Source organism: Bidens hawaiensis, unplaced genomic scaffold, assembly GCF_021521415.1.
Source record: "Bidens hawaiensis isolate Kalapana, Puna unplaced genomic scaffold, B.hawaiensis_p1.1 tig00019588_1, whole genome shotgun sequence".
NCBI lineage: Eukaryota > Viridiplantae > Streptophyta > Magnoliopsida > Asterales > Asteraceae > Bidens > Bidens hawaiensis.
Genome location: NW_027492976.1, coordinates 267,836 through 287,881, shown reverse-complemented (window position 1 = coordinate 287,881; position 20,046 = coordinate 267,836). Strand labels below are relative to the sequence as shown.

Below are 20,046 nucleotides of genomic sequence, written 5' to 3'. Positions count from 1 at the left end.
TGAAGATGGATGGTTGGATATGAAAGTTGCTGAAAAGTTGAGAGGCTAAAAAGTGAAGTCCCTGGATGATGAGGGGCTGAAAGGCGACACATGAAGAAATGAAAACGCTTAAATAGGTTGAGTTGTGGAATATTGATAGCGGTTATTTTTCCTCTCAAGATTGTTAGATGAATCTTGTTTTTGTAATCCGAGTGTTCGATTGAGAGATTGTTTTGTAATTGTTTCTTTGTTCTTTGACTCATTGTAATCTCATCGCTTCGGTGAAGATTTAGTTTAGGAATTAATCACATATTCAGATTGAATCTGTAAGTCGTCAAATTCCTGTTGTTCTTGAGTCTTATTATATCCGATACATGTTTTGTGACAATTTTCATGTTATTCACAATTTGAGTAGGGCACGTGTTGATATTATTAATAATCTTGTAATTCTTTGCTCTCAGTATGCACCAAATTGTGACCTGGAAAATTGCTTGGATTATCTTTGACCATCTTTGGTCACGGTCGAACCGTTTTGGTAGCACCAAACGTTATTTACCGAAAACCTGAAAAACAGTGGTAACCTGCACCAGCCCGCTATGTGCTGCCAAACACGGTCCGACTTCAGACAATACAATAACAAATGTTCTACTGTTTCGTCACACTCCAAACAAAACGGACATGCTAGGGTTTAGGCATTCACCTTCCTCCTCATGAGAACGATTCTTGTGGCAATTCTTCCCAATTGAGCTTTCCACCCGAACACATTTACCTTTCTCGGGACCCAATTATTCCACTCCTTTGTGCATGGATTTTCTAACATTTTCCTCACGGATTTGACCGAGAACATCTCGTCCGAAACAGCCGACCACACCCACTTGTCTTCCATGTTAGTGATAGTGACAGAGCCATCACACTATCACAGAATAAAACTTTTCAAACAAGAACTCATGGCCCAAACGAGTATCGTCTTGAATTGTCGGCGGCCGGAGAGGAAGATGATGATGGGATGAATCCCGCTATTTGACAGCGGCGATGACAGGTTGCTAGGGGACATATTTGATTCCGGCATCACCTACAAACCCATCTCCAGTTCCGATGGCAGCAACTAACCCGTCTCCGCTTTCCCGGACAAAACGGTGGTTCTTACGGTGGTGGGACGAAGAAGAAGATGCCGATCGTGGTGGTTGTTGGGGTGTCGGGAGATGAACGTTGATGATCATCATCTTCACCCATAACCATTGTGGATTTTCATTTTTAACGAGAGAGAGAGAGAGAGAGGGTGCTCCATTATCAGTTTTTTCGGATCCGATGGTTCTTTAATGAGTTCTGTCGGATTGGTTAATACATTGATATGTGAAGAGATTTTATAGGTCAACAAGTTTCGTCGATTGGCGGTCTTAAAATGTCAGCGGCTAATGAAGAACCATCGCTAGCAACGGTTTTGATGATTATTTTAGGGATTTTATGAAAAATGTGACTATAAATTGAAATTTGAGCATTTAAAACGACTATTATGGTCATTTTTCAAAAAAAAAAATAAAAAATCATCCAACACTAACTAAGTTATTAAAAGTTTCATTAAAATTACTTAACTTTCTATACAAAATTCATTCTAACTTTCATGTTATAAATCGATCGTTTGGAAATTAGTTGTAAACGTAGTCTTGTTATGGTTAAAACGGACCTTTGTAAAGGAATAGCCTTATAACGGAGGATATCCGCGACACCAAGCTGATTCAGGGCGCGCCACCCGTTTGGTTGGATTGTGATCGCTGCTCCGGTGTTGTTCATTAGACATTCTGATCTCTCGATTATTATGCTTTTGATCCCTTTCTTATGAAGTGCTAGGGCCGTGGCTAATCCACAAATCCCGGCCCCGATTATCACCACTTCTTCATCATTCATCGTTACCTCTCAAAGAGAGTAATTAAGTATTTGGTTCTCAACCAAAATTAATTGATCGCAATTACATTATATATAGAATGTCACACAATAAAAACAAAGAATGTTGGCCCCTCCATCAAAAATTCACACGAAGAATATGTTAGAAATAGAATCGTGGACGTCATAGAATCATGAATTCATACTTTTCGTGCGTACTTGATAGAAAATACACTTAACTTCACACTTTCTGTTCATGTTCCAATACCAAACTCGAACATTCAACCATTTGATTTCAAGACAAACTTAAAAACCACCAAGCCACAAGAAGAGCGGCAACGTACTTCATGCTTTCTATATAAGGTTTGCGCTATGGGTCACTCTCATGTGGATCATTTTCGTCACATCACACCACCTCATTTCACTCAACACATGCTATACTTTTTATTTATATTATTTAAATACTAAAAATTAAGGAACAAAAACTTATTAGTTAGTGATGTGCATGATGGTGATCACGCGGATCACGTCACTAGTGACCTGAGGGTGGGGGCGCGATGTTCCAAGACCTCACGCAAGCCACATTAGCGTCACTAGTGAACCAGAGTGATCAATACCTTCAGCCTATTCGTATGATCCCATTCTTGTAAGAGATCAATTATATAGTGCCTGCCCCATAAATCCCTGTCCCGATTTTCACCACTTCATCGTCACACATTGCTACTTAAGAGAGATCATGTGTTTGTTCATAAAGGAAAGACTATAATGTCAAAGCAATAATATTAACGATGCCAAAGAATATTGGGCCCTCCACCAAAAGAACGCACAGACTACAAACAAAATATATATGTGAAAAAAAAGACTATATTAGAAAACTAATTTTCAGTAACCACAATTACGAATAGTTGGATTGCTTCAAAATGTAGTTTCACATGTAAAACCCGAAATCAATTAGCTTAAAACAAAAATATAGATAAAATAGCGTCAACGAAACAAACAAATGACAGCCATAGTCATATTTATTGTTTGCTAATTGATGGATCGGCTTCAACAACCAATAAAATACCTTTTGACGGAAAGATTTTCAATTCCAATTACAATTTCTTTGAATACCACATACCAAACGGGCTTCTCACAAATAAGGAAATTTAAAACATAAAGATTTCATCAAGCGTGCAATCATGTTACAAAACTTATTCGAGTTTGTATCTAGCACCAACACTATATATATGAACGCATCAAAGGCCACCACAATCATAATCCATGTGACTCTCCTGATTAGGAAATAGAAGCTTTAATAAAATGATCCATATTATCTTCTCTAAACGTGAACTACCTAATAGCATGCCAATGAGGTACGCTTGCAATGACAGTCGAACCACTCTTATCCTTCGTTGTCTTACAAACTCATTAAATGCTGCCCCAACTCTATCGTTCAAACCCGTTGTAGCCATATTTCTAGCCAACACAACAGCATCTTCTAGTGCCGCCGAACCACCTTGCCCTAAAAAGGGACCCATGATATGCATAGCATCGCCAGCAACTGTCACAGTTCCTCTAGAAAAGTTCCCTACGAGCAAGTCCCACGGGGTGCGGTATCTTAAGTGTGTAAAAGACAATGAATTTATGTCTGCGTTTTTAGCCATTTCCTGAATTTCTTGGGGATAGTTGCTTAGCAACTCTATGGTGTATTGTCGAATTACCTCGTTATTTTTCCAAATTCCTTCGTCTGTTCCATCAGTTTTTGAAATGAAACAATGTATCTAACATTTGAAGTTAAATCTATATAATATGATGGTAAAAGAGTTCTTTAGTAGGTGGTTTAGAGTTCATATGAGTATTTATACAAGCTATTTTGAAAGTTCATGTACTTCAAGGCAGTTCGTTACCCCTTCAATCAAAAACTCGACAAGTTAGCGTGTTTGTCAAAGAAAACTCCATGTAAAAAAGTACTTTAAGCGGCAGGTTAAGTTTTGAAGAAACACTAAGTGACCCCGGGCAGATTATGGGTAATCTGGGGGCTAGGTAATGTTTCCCACGAAGGTAGGTCCAGCAGAGTAATTTGTACTTCAGGGAACCTGCAAAACAGACACCGTAAGCTCGTCACTGAGAAGGGGGGGGTTCCTCCTTGTGACCACCCTCCGGCGTGAGAATCAGTCTATATTGCTCTTTGAATATAAAAGTATATGAATACTATTAGAGCAGTTATCAAGTAAGTTATACGAGATAGTAGATGATCTTACCATTCCAAGATATTGGAGTATTTATAGCCGAAGGTAGGTTTTCTAGAAGGTACAGCCGGCTGAATAGTATTCCTGTTCAACCAACAGTGGATTACGCACAGGCCATACTGGTTGGTGGGTAGGTTACAGCCAACAGTAATAAAGTCGGCTGCACTATTCCACCAACTGTAGACTATGCACGTCCCACTGACTGTGGATTGTACGCAGGCCATGCTGGTTGGTGAATAGGTTACGGCCAACAGTAATACTATTCCACCAACTGTAGGCTGCGCATGCTCCACAGTGAGGGTTGGTGAGTAGGCAGCGGCTAATAGTGACAAACAGTACTAGAGGGTGCTCCTCCTCGCACTGTTGTCGGTGAGCTGTCACCCTGTGATTGGCTCATGGGCTGTTCTGGTCGGATCGTCTGTCCTATCCATACCTTGGTAGGTATGGTACAAAAGATCTTTCAGAATCAGACTGGCTCATTTGGGCGGGATTGTTCCCGCCTTGCTCATGCCTTCACGTGACTGCTGAAGTAGCTAGTGTCTTGTACGTGTAGCCCTGCTGTCTGCGGGTAGCCTTCCCTGATGGCTTGTATCCGCAACTGCGGGAACAGGCGGGGTACTTCACCATTGGGAGGCTTTCCCTGCGTGTACAGGTTGCGTACTGCGCGTAAGATTCTATGAGCATGGTGGGTCCTGCGGGAGCAGATGGCCTTTGCGCAGACGTCCATGTTCAAGGTGAGTCTTGCGGGACCAACTGGTCTCTGCTGGGACCTACCTCTTCAAGTCCCCCCAGTCCAATGTTCTTCTCATGCGTGTTTAATAAAGTGAGGTGAACTTTTGGACTTAAGCAAAGGGTTTTGAAAAGGGTTTTGTAAGGTTTTCCATGGGAAGTCCTTGTCACTTGCAGAAATGCCCGAGTTTCCTGCTTGGTCTTTGGGTATGATGCGGGTAGGTCTGTAACCTCCTCGCAAGTCAGGAGCATTGAGTCCCAGTTGTGTGGATTCTCCATGAGGTTTTGGTAGTTTTGAACATAGTGATCAATTATGTTAAAACCACCAATTCCATCCTGGCGCTTCAAACAACGTAGTTCTCAACGTTCCCGCTATGCGGGGATGTTATTTCCGTTTCCGCAAGCATTGCCCAGAAGATCCTTCCTGGTTTCAATTCCCAGCGGAGCGCTAAGTATGTGAAGGGTTTTGCCTTAACACTGTACCAGCGCTCGTCTTACGGTTACTTTACTTCCAAGGTATTCCTAGCGTCAATTCCCTGTAGGTGCTAGGTACGTGAAGGGTTTTGCCTTTACACTGTATCCGCGCCTGTCTTATAGTTACTTGGTTGCCGAGGAATATTTGGCTTCAATTCCCTGCGGGTGCTAGGTACGTGAAGGGTTTTGCCTTTACACTGTACCCGCATCCGTCTAACGGTTACTTGTTTACCAAGGTTTACTTGGCTTCAATTCCCTGCGGGTGCTAGGTATGTGAAGGGTTTTGCCTTTACACTGTACCCGCATCCGTCTAACGGTTACTTGTTTGCCAAGGGGTAAGGGGTATTTTCCCGCTTACTTTTTAATATTTTTTAAATTTTGAATTTTGAAATTCGAAGAGTTGGAAAGATAAGAACAGTCCAAACCTCTGAAACGTCGTGCGACGGTTTCTTCTGACTGTGTCAGGACGTGCAGGAAGTTATGGTGACGTGACAGAACATGGTCATTCCAGTCGCTTTTTCAGGCGCGTGGGCGTGATTTTTCGGGCGCGTGGCCGCGAAATTACTGGCACACGTCCTTTCAACAGCTGTTGCCAGCCTGCTTTTTGCCACGTGTCATAGTTTCATTGCACCTTTGATTTCTCTCTCCTCCGCATTAAATTCACCGCATTAATTGCGATTACTATATAAAGGGGGAGAGAGTTATTTGTAATTCACACTTTCACCTTTCTTCTTCTTCTCACGTAATTTCCGGCGAATTTTTCTGTTCAGTAAAGCATTACTCTGAAATCTTTTTCTTTTTTCCACCATGTCTTCTCATGATACTGATGATCAGAAGACTGCTGGCGAATGCCAGTGTTCTCTTCCTGTCGATCTGTACCAGTATATCGTCAGGAAGTTCATGCTCGAGTCTCTCGAGCCTGAGTTTCCTGAACCCCACCATACTGTGTACGATGCCCCTAGTGGCAAGATCGGGGTTTATGCTGCATTCTTTGTCTACGGAAACCTTAGGTTTCCGTTGACAAAGTTTGTGTACCGTGTCCTGGAGAGGCACGGTGTGCACCTGACAGAGGTGCACCCCATGGCCATTGCCAAGGTCCGGCACTTTGAGTGGGTGTGCCGGATACTGGGCCTTGAGCCCCTCGTTGACCGTCTGATGACCTTCTACACTTGGAGGTGCATCCAGGGGTGGTATACTCTTACAACCCGTATCAAGGGTTTAAAGATTTGTACCACCGAGCGGAGTCTTCGCTCATGGAGAAGAGAGTTCTTCTTCATATCCGCTCGCGCCGTCCCCATCGCCATGAAGTTCAAGAATGGCCAGGCGCTTCCAAACCTTCCCGCCCTCAACTACGAGGAGGCGGAATGGTTTTCGAAGATATCCCGGGTCCAGTCCCCGGTTTTCCGTTTTCCGGAGTCGGCGATGGTGATGCTGGGGATGAGCCGGGTGTGGAAGGCGGCGAATGCGGACAAGGTTCCGATCGTCCTTGAATATGGTTCGAACTCTGTCCCTTATGGTACGTCTTGTTTCATTTTGCTGACTTCGATTTTTACTAACTTGCTTGTTGATTTCAGAGGGGAACGATCTTCAGTCGCTCCTGAACCCGCGGGAGGAAGATGGTCCCGCGCGGATGGGTACTCGTGCTCTGGACGAGAACGAGTTGCCCATCTTAGAGCAGACCGCGGGTCGGTTCGTGGAGGTTTACCCGCCAGGCCAAGAGATCCTGAGCCACCGACGGCCAGGTAAGCCTATCTTCTACCCTGAACCTCTCAATGCTGTGCCTGCTGCTGGAGTTCATGACATTTCTTCTTCTGAGGAATCCGCAGAAGGTCCTCCACTGGTGCGGAAGAAAAAGGCTGCCGTCGGGAAGGGCAAGGAGAAGGTGGCCTCTACGGCCGACCCGGTAGTCTTATCTGACTCGGAGTCAGATAATGCAGAGGTGGCGGGGAAGCCCGGTGGTGAGGAGACCACCGCTCCGGAGGCTGCAGGTGTTACCTCCGGGGAGGCAGCGACGACGACGGTTACCGGTGTCAAGAGGCCGGCTCCATCGGGTTCGCCCCCGCTCGTCCGTGCGTTCAAGCTCAAGAAACCCCGTGAGTACCCCCATAATTCTTGTCTAGATTTGTTTCAAATAAATTTTTCTAACACTTTTGCTTGTGCAGGTGTGGATGTTGACGCATTCCAGGGTGGAGTTGGAGCAAGTATTCCCCCGCCAATGACGGTAGGCTCGGTCAGCCTTCCCGAGGCATCGACTCAGGCGTCTACGCCTGCTTCCGCTGGTTCCAGCCTTCCTGAGGCTGTTCCAGCTGAGAAGGTGTCTCCGCCGGCCGTGAGTGCAATTTTTACAGCATCTTTCACGGAGCCGGCGGTTACTGTTACTGAGGAGGTGGCGCCAACCATGGCTACCACAGCGGCTGCGACTATACCTGCGCCACCGGCACCGACGGCCGGACCATCAGGTATGCGCCAGGCTTCCCGCCGATCTATGCCACCTTCCCGTCTGCCTGACCTGTTGGATGGATTTCCTTTAGGTTCAGGTTCAGGTGATGGGTTTGGCGGCTATCGGCCTGTTATTGACCCTACAGGTACGTAGGGTTCTTTTTCCTTTGTATATTTTTATCATCTTTTCCTAACTGCCTTTGTTTCTTTTGCAGTGTCGGATTCCAATGAAGTGTATGTTCCAAGATGGAACATACGCCGAGGAACAACCCTTCGCACCCCCGTGGAGTGCGTGGACTGGGCTCGCCACGCCGCTCCTCATGGTGCGTTGGGGGAAGCCATGGCTAGCTACCAAGAGGGTAGGCTAACCAATGAGCTTCGGGTTCTCCAGGCCCGAACGCAGCCCCGCGTCGAGCTGCTTTGTCGTGAAAACGACAAGTTAAAAGCAGCTCGCGCCAAAGATATATCTGAAGCGCGGGCTCTTCGGGAGGAGAACCGGCAGTTGGCCGCTGCCGCAGCCGAGAAGGAGAAGGCATTCAAGGCCCTCGAGGTTGAAGTCCAGGCGCGACTTGAGGCCCGCTCCAAGGCTGCTCAAGCTGTGAATGAACAGCTTCGGCTGGCCAAGGAGACTGCGCGAAACTCAACTGAGAGGGCTGCCAAGGCTGAAGCTGTTGCTGAGCCACTTCGCGAAGAGAATGAGCAGCTTAAATGCAAATTAAAGGCTCTTCAGCATGCTCATGACGCCTTGGCAATGGAAGATGCCAAGAAGCTGCAGGAGATCCTTGACCAGAGGGGGGTGCTTGACCGTACTGAAAGGAAACTCAAAAGCGTCGAAGAAGCTGCCGCCAAGGAAGTTCAACTTGCCAACCTTGATAAAAGCGGAGCCGAACGTGCTTGTAAAGAAAGTCAAGCTACCCTCCAATGGTTGCTTCGAGAAGCGTTGCCTCAGGTATCTTTATCTTTTTCTTTACGCTTTTCGTTCGTAATTAGAAAATGTTCTAACTTGTATTCTTTTGTAGGTTGTGCGTCAGGTCCTCTCAGAGACCTCTTATGACGATGCGATGAGCGCAGCCCTCAACGCTTCTCATGAGGATGGGCAGAAGACTGGCTTCCTGCTTGGTCTAGGGTTCGCTGAGAGAGGCTTTCCGCCCTCCAACTTCCCTTTATTCAATGTTAATACTGAAGCTGCTTATGACCATGCTGTGAACCAGTACGCTGCCTTCCCGCATCCAGTGGTGGAGAAGGTGAATGAAGTTGCTGCTGCTGATGATGGGCTAAACATCCTTAAGGCTTTCCTTGGGCAGCCGCGCTCTGACGGTGCTGGTCCAAGCGGAGGTGGCCCTGAAGCCTGATCCTGAAGATCCCTTCCCACTGCTAGGATAGACTTAGTTTTGTATAGATTTCTTTTAGGCGGGTAGTTACCCGGCCACTGTTGTAATATATCATTGAAATATACGATTGTTATTCCTTTCGCTGGATTCTTTGCTTTATAAACTTATGACTTGCATACTTAGTTTGAATTAGCAATTTTCCAAGTGTTTAGAATAGGAACCTTTGAACGTGGTTGATGATGGGTTAAAGTTTTGCCTCCTCCTTCGTGATTGTGCGGGTAAAACCGTCACTTGCACTTGGTAGGATGGCTAATCTTTACCCTCTATCTGACCTGCGTGTAGGTTTTCCTTTTCGGAATTTCTAAGGCATTAAGTTAAACCTTTGAACGTGGTTGATAATGGACTAAAGTTTTCGCTTCCTCTTTCGTGATTGTGCGGGTGTAACCGTCACTTGCACTTAGTAGGATGGCTTTAACTTTAGACCTATATCTGACCTGCGTGTAGGTTTTTCTTATCCTTTTTTAAGTGTTCATAAGTTAACCTTTTAACGTGGTAGATGGTAAGTTAAGTTTGGCTTCCTTGTATGTGATTGTGCGGGTAAGACCGTCGTTTGCACTTACAAGGATGGCTAAACTTTACCTACATCTGACCTGCGTGTAGGTTTTCCTTAGAACTTTTTTTTTTTTTTTTTTTTTTTTTTTTTTTTTTTTTTTTTTCAAAATTTTGGCGTTGTGTTTATGCGGGTATTGCCGCCTTCCACACGCAACTACTTCTTCCCGTAAGGGAAGTTTCATAGGTTACAAGCTATCAATACATCATGAAAGGAGAATCATTTCCATTAGAAGTGGCTCTAGGCCTTTTCTTTACAAGTTGGAATTGATCTACATATAACATTTGCGTAATTGAGCTCCATTCCATGTTCTAGGGATGGGAGTGCCATCGAGCCTTTCGAGCCGGTACGCGCCCTTTCCCAGAACTTCTTTGATAATGTATGGCCCTTCCCAAATCGGGGCCAACTTTCCTGGGCGTTGTTGGTTCGAAGCCTCGTTGTTACGCAGTATGTAGTCTCCTTCGTTGAAGTTGCAGAGTTTTACCCGCGTGTTGTAGTATTTTTGCATTTGTCGTTTGTAGTTTTCTTCACGCACGGCGGCTAAGTCTCTGCGCTCTTCGGTTAGCATAAGGTCTAACCGTCTTTCCGCATCATTGTCTTCTGGTTGGATTAAGACCCTTGGTGAGGGTAAACCGATTTCGACTGGGATCATGGCTTCAGTGCCATAAGTGAGACTGAACGGGGTTTCTCCCGTACTGGTCTTCTTCAGCGTTCTGTTTGCCCAAAGGACGTGTGGAAGCTCGTCCACCCAACCGGATCTATGTTCCAAGAGTCTTTTCTTTATGCCTTCGACGATGCTCTTATTTGCTCTTTCCACCTCACCGTTACCTTGCGGGTGTGCCACTGAGGTAAAGGTGTGGGTGATTTGAAGTTCTTTCAGCCACTGCTGTAGCTTCTTGTCAGCAAAGTTGGTGCCATTGTCGCTTACCAAATTCTGTGGAAGTCCAAAACGACAAATAATAAATTCCCAAATAAATTTTTTGATATGCTTTGCGGTTGTTTGGGCTAAAGGTTTCGCTTCTATCCATTTGGTGAAGTAGTCAATGGCTACCACTAGGAACTGAACATTCCCAGCTGCTGTTGGGAATGGGCCTGTCACGTCGATGGCCCACTTCTGAAATGGCCACGAGGAAGTGACAGGAACAAGTTCATTTTTCGGGCGATGCGTGTTGGGTGCGTAAAGCTGGCAAGATCTGCATTTTCTGATGTATGCCAACGCGTCCATATGCATCCCCGGCCAAAAGTATCCCGCGTTGTTTAGCTTGGCTACCACAGCGCGGGGGCCTGCGTGTACTCCACAGATGCCTTCGTGAACCTCCCTTAAGAGGTAGTCAGCATCTTGGTTGTCCACGCATCTTAACAATGGGCCAAGAAAGTTACGTCTGTAAAGGGTGTCATTGACCAGTTGATAATTCAGTGCTTTACAGCGTAGTTTTCTTGCCTGTGACTTCGACTCTGGTAACGTTCCTGCTTCAAGGTATTTTATTATTGGGGTCATCCATGTTTCTGTACCGGTTTGGATGACACAAATTTCCTTGTGCGGGACTGATGGTGTTTCGAGGAGTTCCACGCGGATGTCCTTTCCCAAGTGGGTGAAGGCCAGTGATGCAAGCTTGCTTAACGCATCCGCAGATTTGTTTTCGCTGCGCTTGACGTGTGTCACTTTACAATCATTAAAATCGCGCATGATGGCTTTGGCTTGGGCAAGGTACAGGGCCATTGTGTCGTTCACAGCCGTGTACGTCCCGTTTATTTGGTTTGCCACTAGCATGGAATCTACGTGGGCTTCCAAATTTTTTACACCCATCTTTCGCGCAATCCTCAATCCGGCCAGGAATGCTTCATATTCAGCTTCGTTATTCGTACTTGGAAAATCCAGCCGAATAGCATAAGTATATTCCTGGCCTGCCGGATTTGTTAATTTTAACCCTGCGCCAGATCCCTCGTTACTAGCTGCTCCATCAGTGTAGAGTCGCCAGACTTCGTCGATTTCGTGTGCTGGGGAGGGTTGAACCTCCTCCTGGCACTCTTTCTCCCGTGAAGCGGGGACTTCTGCAATAAAATCAGCCAGGACCTGACCTTTAATGGCTGGTCTCGGCTTGTATTGAATCGCATATTCTCCCAATTCAATTGCCCATTTGGCTAGACGTCCCGATAACTCGGGTTTGCCTAGAACATTTGAGAGTTTGAAGTTGGTGAGAATAGTGATTGGGTGACCCTGGAAATATCGTCTCAACCTGCGTGAAGCGTGTATAAGTGCCAAGACCAGTTTTTCCAGGGTAGAGTACCGGGTTTCCGCGTCTGCCAGCACGCGGCTAACATAATAGATTGGCATCTGGATGCCTTTTCGTTCTACAAGCATGACTGCCCCGGTTGCTCTATCTGTTGCGGAGAGGTATAGGATTAACTCCTCCCCCGCTTGTGGTGCTGTGAGTGTTGGGAGTTCGATCAGGCGTGATCGAATCTCCTGAAAAGCTGCTTCCGCTTCTGGTGTCCAGCGGAAGTGCGTTTTCTTTAAACAATTTCTTAGCGTTGACACAAAAGGGAACGACCTATCCGCATGGTTTGCCAAAAAGCGGTTAAGCGCGACTAGTCGTCCATTAAGTGTTTGAGCCTGTTTTATGGTGGTAGGTGATTCCATTTTGACAATGGCTTCGACCTTTTCAGGGTTCGCTCTGAAGCCATCTTTAGTAATAATGACCCCTAAGAACTTCCCTTCTTCCACCCCAAATGAACACTTGCTCGGGTTGAGCTTCATGTTTATCTTTCTGAGCGTGTTGAAAGTTTCCTCAATGTCTTTCAACATCGTCTCTGGCTCGGGGCTTTTGATGACCAAATCATCCATATAGACTTCCAAGTTTCTCCCAATTTGGGCGTGAAACTCTTTGTCCATTAGTCGTTGGTACGTGGACCCCGCGTTCTTAAGTCCGAACGGCATCATTTTATAACAAAATGTGCCATCGGGCGTCCGAAAGGCGGTTTTGTCCTGGTCATCCACAGCCATGTGGATTTGATGGTACCCCTTATACGCATCCAAGAAGCATTTAAGGCGAAATGGTGCCACCGAATCCACCTTGAGATCAATTTCTGGCAACGGATAACAATCTTTGGGGCATGCTTTATTCAAATCTTTGAAATCTATGCACATGCGCCATTGTTTGTTATTCTTCGGTACCATTACGGGATTTGCAACCCATGTTTGATATTTGCTAACGCGCACGATGCCCGCATCAAGGAGTTCCTTGACTTGGGTTCTGCACGCGTTGGTTTGCTCGGGCCCCATTACTCTGCGCTTTTGTACGATCGGCGTAACGGCCGGATCGCATTTGAGCTTATGCTCTGCCTTTCCCCGGGGTACACCAGTCATGTCGGCTGGTGTCCACGCGAAGATGTCTGCGTTTCGCTGCAGTAAGCGCTTGAGTAAGGTGCGTGTTGGATCAACAATTGTCGGGCCAATGGTAACGGCCTGATCGGGATATTTCCCATTGAATGCCCACTGTTCAGGTTCAGTGATGGTTTGTTTGGCCATCTTCGGTTTGGGTTTAGAGGAGACAGATGCGATGCATACCTGGGGAATGCCCGTGATCATCGCTACGCCTTCAGTTGTTGGCCATCCCATCATGCCGTGGACTGAGGATACCACGGCGTTGAATCTTGCCATCCCGTCTCTCCCGAATAGGATGTCATACGTATGATGTGGTTTTTTCATCACAACAAAATCCACATCCTCCGTGCGTGAATAATTCCCATCAGTGAGAGTGACGGGGAAAGATAGGATGCCCAAGGGAGTGTTCATGCTGCCGTCAAACCCTTCCATTGAAGCGTAGACCGTCTCCAGGCGTTCCTTGTCTTCATCATCGAGCTTGTCGAAGAACTGCCTGTACATCACTGTCGACGATGCGCCATTGTCAACGAGGGTGCGGGAGGTGATGTAGTGCCCCAGCTGGCTTTTAATGACAATGGGGCCTTCTTTGTTTGGGCCTCCCGGCACTCGCGGGAAGCGCACTTCTGCTTCCTTCCATGCGCATGGTTCGGTCATTGGTCTCTTTCTTCCTCTGACCTTACCATGGACCATGTTGATGCTAATGTCGACGGGCTTCCGTCCGTTACCCCTGTACCTGTTGTCGTTCCTTCCTCCCTTCTTGATAGATGCCACGAGGTGTGCGAGCCTCCCATCCTTGACGAATGTCTCGACGATGTCCCTCAAGGATGTGCACTCCTCAGTGCTATGGCCCTTTGTCCCATGGAAGTCACAAGACTTGCTTTGATCCGCATTGGGTTTCTGTCGGATCACTGGGGCTTTTGGCCATGGCAGTTTTTCCGTGGCAAATATCTCCGTGACGCTCTTGGTGAGTGGCGTCCAACGGTTTTTCCGGTTCAAAGGGTGCGTTTTGTCCCTTCCGCCAACCAGAGGGCGAGAGCTTGAGGGGGCGTCAAAGTTTATCCTTGACTGCCAAATACCTTGCCGCCTCTTTTTGTTTAGCCGGGCGGTTCTCACATTGTTCTCCCTTGTCCTCTGCGTGTAGAGGTTTGTATTCTGGGGGAGATCTCTTCCCAGCTGTTTCTCTGTTTCGGCAAAGCGCTTGGCTGCCGTCATTATGGCATCCCACGTGGATGGCATGCCGTCTTTACCCGTCAGAGTGCGGATGAGTTCTGGGTATTCGGCGCCCTGAATGAAAGCGGCGCGAACGAGGTCTTCACTGATGTTGCCCAGACTCACCTTCTTGGAGTTGAAGCGGGTGATGAAGTCCAGTAAGGATTCATCCTCTTCTCTGACACAGTTGAGGATCGTCCACTGCTCCTCAGTGTGCTTCCTCTGTTGACTAAACTGTTGACTGAACTTGTTCTGGAAGTCTGCCCAGTCATAAATGTGGTGGACCGGTAAACGGTCGAACCATGCTCTGGCTGCTCCTACCAGAGTCATCTGGAACATGTAGCACCACGTGGGTTCCGTCCAGTTACTGACGGTTGCCCCCGCAATGAACCTGTTCAGATGGTCATCTGGGTCGGATAGACCATCGTATGTGCCAATGTTGGACATTTGTTTGGCACTCCTCGGGGCGATTGCCTCTGCAATGTCCCTTGCAAATTTTGACCTTCCTGCGTTTGTAGCAGTAGGTCTAAAGGCCTTGGAGAAGTCACGCTCGCTTTTTTCCGTGACTGGTTGGAATGCTTCCCCAAAATTCCTTTTTGGCTGGGGATCCGTTTCCTTACGCTTCCCTTTCGCCCTATGGCGAGGGTTCGCGTCGGTGTCGGAGTCTTCCCCCTCGCCGTCTGAGTACTCGTACTCACTACTCATGTTGAGGTGCTGGCGAGTACTACCGAATTCCTCAGCTTGTTGGACTGAACGCAAGCGTTCGTCCAACTCAGCCTGAAATTCTCTTTGACGTGTCTCGGCCCATGCCTTCACTTGATCAAGTGTTTGGCGAGGGGCTCGAGTTCGTTTTTCCAGCTGGGCATCAGTGAATCCCAGTGGAATATTTACTCCACTTGCCCCTACATGAGTGACTGGGGTAGTGTTCGTAAAATGTATTTCACTTGCCCCAGCTTGGGTGGCTGGGGTAGTGTTTGTAAACATTGTGTTGCCGGTGTTTACCCCAGTGGCTGGGGTTGTGGTTACCGGAATTTCTCTAGTCATCTTGGAAGTTTTGAAAAACTGGAGAAAGATGTAGTTCTAGCTTTATGCACGGATGGCGCCAATGAAGAAACACTAAGTGACCCCGGGCAGATTATGGGTAATCTGGGGGCTAGGTAATGTTTCCCACGAAGGTAGGTCCAGCAGAGTAATTTGTACTTCAGGGAACCTGCAAAACAGACACCGTAAGCTCGTCACTGAGAAGGGGGGGGGTTCCTCCTTGTGACCACCCTCCGGCGTGAGAATCAGTCTATATTGCTCTTTGAATATAAAAGTATATGAATACTATTAGAGCAGTTATCAAGTAAGTTATACGAGATAGTAGATGATCTTACCATTCCAAGATATTGGAGTATTTATAGCCGAAGGTAGGTTTTCTAGAAGGTACAGCCGGCTGAATAGTATTCCTGTTCAACCAACAGTGGATTACGCACAGGCCATACTGGTTGGTGGGTAGGTTACAGCCAACAGTAATAAAGTCGGCTGCACTATTCCACCAACTGTAGACTATGCACGTCCCACTGACTGTGGATTGTACGCAGGCCATGCTGGTTGGTGAATAGGTTACGGCCAACAGTAATACTATTCCACCAACTGTAGGCTGCGCATGCTCCACAGTGAGGGTTGGTGAGTAGGCAGCGGCTAATAGTGACAAACAGTACTAGAGGGTGCTCCTCCTCGCACTGTTGTCGGTGAGCTGTCACCCTGTGATTGGCTCATGGGCTGTTCTGGTCGGATCGTCTGTCGTATCCATACCTTGGTAGGTATGGTACAAAAGATCTTTCAGAATCAGACTGGCTCATTTGGGCGGGATTGTTCCCGCCTTGCTCATGCCTTCACGTGACTGCTGAAGTAGCTAGTGTCTTGTACGTGTAGCCCTGCTGTCTGCGGGTAGCCTTCCCTGATGGCTTGTATCCGCAACTGCGGGAACAGGCGGGGTACTTCACCATTGGGAGGCTTTCCCTGCGTGTACAGGTTGCGTACTGCGCGTAAGATTCTATGAGCATGGTGGGTCCTGCGGGAGCAGATGGCCTTTGCGCAGACGTCCATGTTCAAGGTGAGTCTTGCGGGACCAACTGGTCTGTGCTGGGACCTACCTCTTCAGCCATCATCCTCAGCCGATGCACCATCATCCTCCAGTGGTCCTTGGGACGATGCTCCTTTCTTTAACAGAACTACACCTTTCGCTGGCTCACCAAGGCAAACACCACCAGCTTCTAACCCCGCCGCAAATGCTAACGTTCGTGATTCATCGCTAGGTACCACCTCCATGAACGTTGTTCTTGCAGCTAGGCTTGCAAGTATTATCATTTCAGTCATGGCTTTATTCCTGTAGATCATATTTTCGGAGTATGATGGATTATTAGATTACTAGAAAACAATAGAGATGTAGTCATAATTTTTTGGGACTATGTAATGTTCATTTTTTGGCAACTGATGCAGCCTTGTAGACATTATTGATACTAAGGACCCGAGACACTATTTCTAGTTATGGCATTTACTGTATTTTTGTCTAATTATGTTATTCAAAGAGAAATGAGAAACTGGAGACAAGGTCTCAACTGCTATATTAAGGACCAGATACTTTGGCGTTGGCTATGGCTATTCAGACGCCCATTCTTGCTATCCAAACGCCCGACCCCACCTATATGAGTCGTGTAGGTTCATACAACTCATGTGGGTGGGCAGCCTTTGTGTTAGAACGTTGACCACTTTATACAACATTAGTTATATTCGGCGCCATATGAGTAGAATTGGGCAACACGAGAACCATTTGTTTTATACGAGTCGGCCACATATCAAATTGTGCTTTGGAATTACAGGAGTCAACCCTATACTAGTAGTATGGTGTCATACGAGATCCATTTGAATTATCATATACGAGATTGGGTCATACGCGAAGTATGAGTCCATGTACGAATAAAATGAACAAATGGATAGTCCTATATATTTATTTCGTTAGAATAGAATATTATATCGTGTCGAATAAGTAGCGGTGGAATATTATATCGTATTAATTGACGGAATATTGTATCACGTCAAATTATTTCCGCCACGAAAAACTATGAGAATCTCGGTACGGCCCAAATATATCTAACTATATATATAATTGTCTACCATGAAATCCTACGTGTCACTCTCAGGTTGCTCCCCCATTCTCTAGAGTCACCAGATTGCTTGATTTCTAAATGGAGGCTTCTCATGCATTTGACCCGAATTCGTGGGTATGAGTCTTACCAAACCCGGATTGTCTTTAAATTGGTTATAACATCTCATTTATTTGTGAAACTGTTTCATAATCAAACAATAATTTTTGTGGGTCATAGGTCTCACCAAACCCAGATAACCTTAAACGGGTTATAACGTCTCATTTATTTGTGAAATACCCCATTAATTATCAAAGAATAATTTTCATGGGTTATAGGTCTTACCAAACCCTAATAGCCCTTAAATGGGTTATAAGATCTCATTAATTAGTAAACACTTTCATCGTTAAACCCTAATTTCATTTATCTCTTTCACATGTTCTCCGTTGTTGGTCTATCATCTCCTTCGCCGGTTAACTTCCGATACTACCCACCATCGTCAACTACATCAACGTACCCTTTTTCATTAGACAAATATTTGTGTTCATGTTTATTTATTTAAACAAATCAACATGCCCGTGTTCGTTTATATTTGTTCGTTAAAAAACTAAAAAAACATACACATCTTAATTGAAAAAACCCAAACGCTAAAAAATATAATAACAAACTAATATATGTGTATTAAGTTAAAACAAAACTACGTTTATAAAATAAAATAAATCATCATAAAATAGCAAAACGAATAAAAACAAAAACTTGAATAAACTTCCGTAACACGGTAGGATCAAACTAGTGTCCTATATATTTATACAAGTCGTATGAGTTTATAGTACTCGTATAAACAAGTCATATATAGTCTCGTATATGAGTAAGGTCAACACAAGTTCTGAAAAGCTTGGCATGATGTCAGTGTACAGAATCCCATACGACTCGTATGGATTATACGTGTCGTATAAAGGATGTTTGAAAACTGAGGTTGGGCGTCTTAACAGCAGGACCCGATAATTTATCCTATTAAAAAGGAGCCGTAGAAGATTTTCAGATTTTACAATGTGATAGTTGGCTGTTCATGGCCTAGTCGTGCCTACTGGTCAATATCAACAATGCAGTTCATACAACGATAAACTTAATTCGATTTATAGAGCTACGACACAATCAAACCCAAACGAACAAAATGTTTGATTGAATCGTTCCAGCCTCTACTACGGGTTACTCATTTTTGTTTAGAAATAGTAGCTAAAATTATCAAAATATAATTTGTGTGAAAAATGGTGATCGTACATATATGATAATCAGATATGACGTACTTAAAAGAATTACCGCCAAGTCGCCAGCCACATTTCAGTTGGGCTTTAAATGAATTTGTCATGAAAATTTTCTAATGGGCCAGATTGACTGGCTTGAAGTTTTAAGTTTAACCGAGCCTGTTTTGGGCTTAATTGTCTAGGCTTTTCACTGTTCTTTTAATTAGCTTTTATTTTTCAATCGACGAATTTATACACCATCTATACATTTTTCCGTCACAATATTAGTACACTAAACCACTTGGATTTACTTTTGATTAGAGTAATTTTACAACACACACACACACACACATAAAACTTTGATATAACTTAGGAGGCGTCGATTGTAAGATACATGTCTGCTCAATATTTTTATGACTTTATTTACCAACAATTGGCAATGAACTCAGGGTGGTAGAGTAGTGGTGGTAGGGATAACGAGGGGGTGTTGGAGGTGGAGATGGTGACTGTGGTGGACACTGTGGCGGTAGTTGTAACGACAATGTTAGAAGGCGGTGGTACACTACTTAGTAGCATGAACACTTAGTAAACATAGACCAATTGCCTACTACAACCAAAACTAAAACTTATTACCAAAAAACTAGATGTTAATACAGATCAACAGTCAAATCAATCCCTTTACATCATAGGTAACCAAACTCCATCCAATACAACTAATATTGATTGTTGAATAAACCAAACTGTTCTTTAATAACAAAGTTTGGTTTAGTCTCATTTTCATTTGTTTCAAAAGAAAAAAGTAAACTCGTTGTAAAGACATAATTTATGGGTCCACATTGTTAAGGGGTGGGGTCCACTCAAGAACATGGGAGGTCTCTTTCTTCTTGTGAAATGATTAAAAGTGTATGAAGGTACCAGCATAAAGGGGGCAGCTTTATTCACAAGACTAATGTTTTCCACCATTTTTAGTGTCCCATATGTTATGTTTGAGCATCTATATCAGAAGCTTAAAAATAAGTTCAAGGATATGCTGAGCTACATCAACATTTGCATCTAAAATTCAAAAAAAAAACATTTTCATCAATTTTTTGTAACCATAATTGAAAAAACAATAATCCACTTTTTTTATGTATGAGCCTCCATTCGAGGACGTGCAACATAGCACCACACTATTTCATACTCGAGGAATGAAGATTAATATAATATCAGGTGAGCCATTGGCCCACCAGTAATCCAAATGATCGCCAGAAAAAAACTATTACTGATTGGTATAAACATTGGTGAAATAAGATATTGTCTTGGCCTATAGGTGGCACCGGTGATCGCTACTATTCGTACTCCCAAAAGGCAGATGCATGTTATGCACTTATTCAAATTCTTGCTTTTTTTGTTATATTATTTTTTAC

The 20,046-nt window shown here is 45.0% G+C and overlaps 1 protein-coding gene across 1 annotated transcript; it reads right to left on the bottom strand.

The window, feature by feature from the left end:
• Positions 1-2,917: 2,917 nt before the first annotated feature.
• On the bottom strand, positions 2,918-16,629 carry LOC143558700 (monooxygenase 1-like). Its single transcript, XM_077047483.1, has 2 exons — positions 16,437-16,629; positions 2,918-3,589 (listed from the first exon to the last, which is right to left on the bottom strand). Exons 1-2 carry the CDS (start codon positions 16,627-16,629, stop codon positions 3,099-3,101), a joined length of 684 nt encoding a protein of 227 aa, XP_076903598.1. The 3' UTR covers positions 2,918-3,098.
• Positions 16,630-20,046: the final 3,417 nt, after the last annotated feature.

What these genes read in the sequence shown, in the direction of transcription:
- LOC143558700 (XM_077047483.1), bottom strand. Translation starts at nt 16,629, where the DNA reads ATGACTGAAATGATAATACTTGCAAGCCTAGCTGCAAGAACAACGTTC. An exon ending in AGGACCACTGGAGGATGATG is followed by an intron (nt 3,590 to 16,436) that starts GTGCATCGGCTG and finishes CTGATGGAACAG; the next exon opens with ACGAAGGAATTTGGAAAAAT.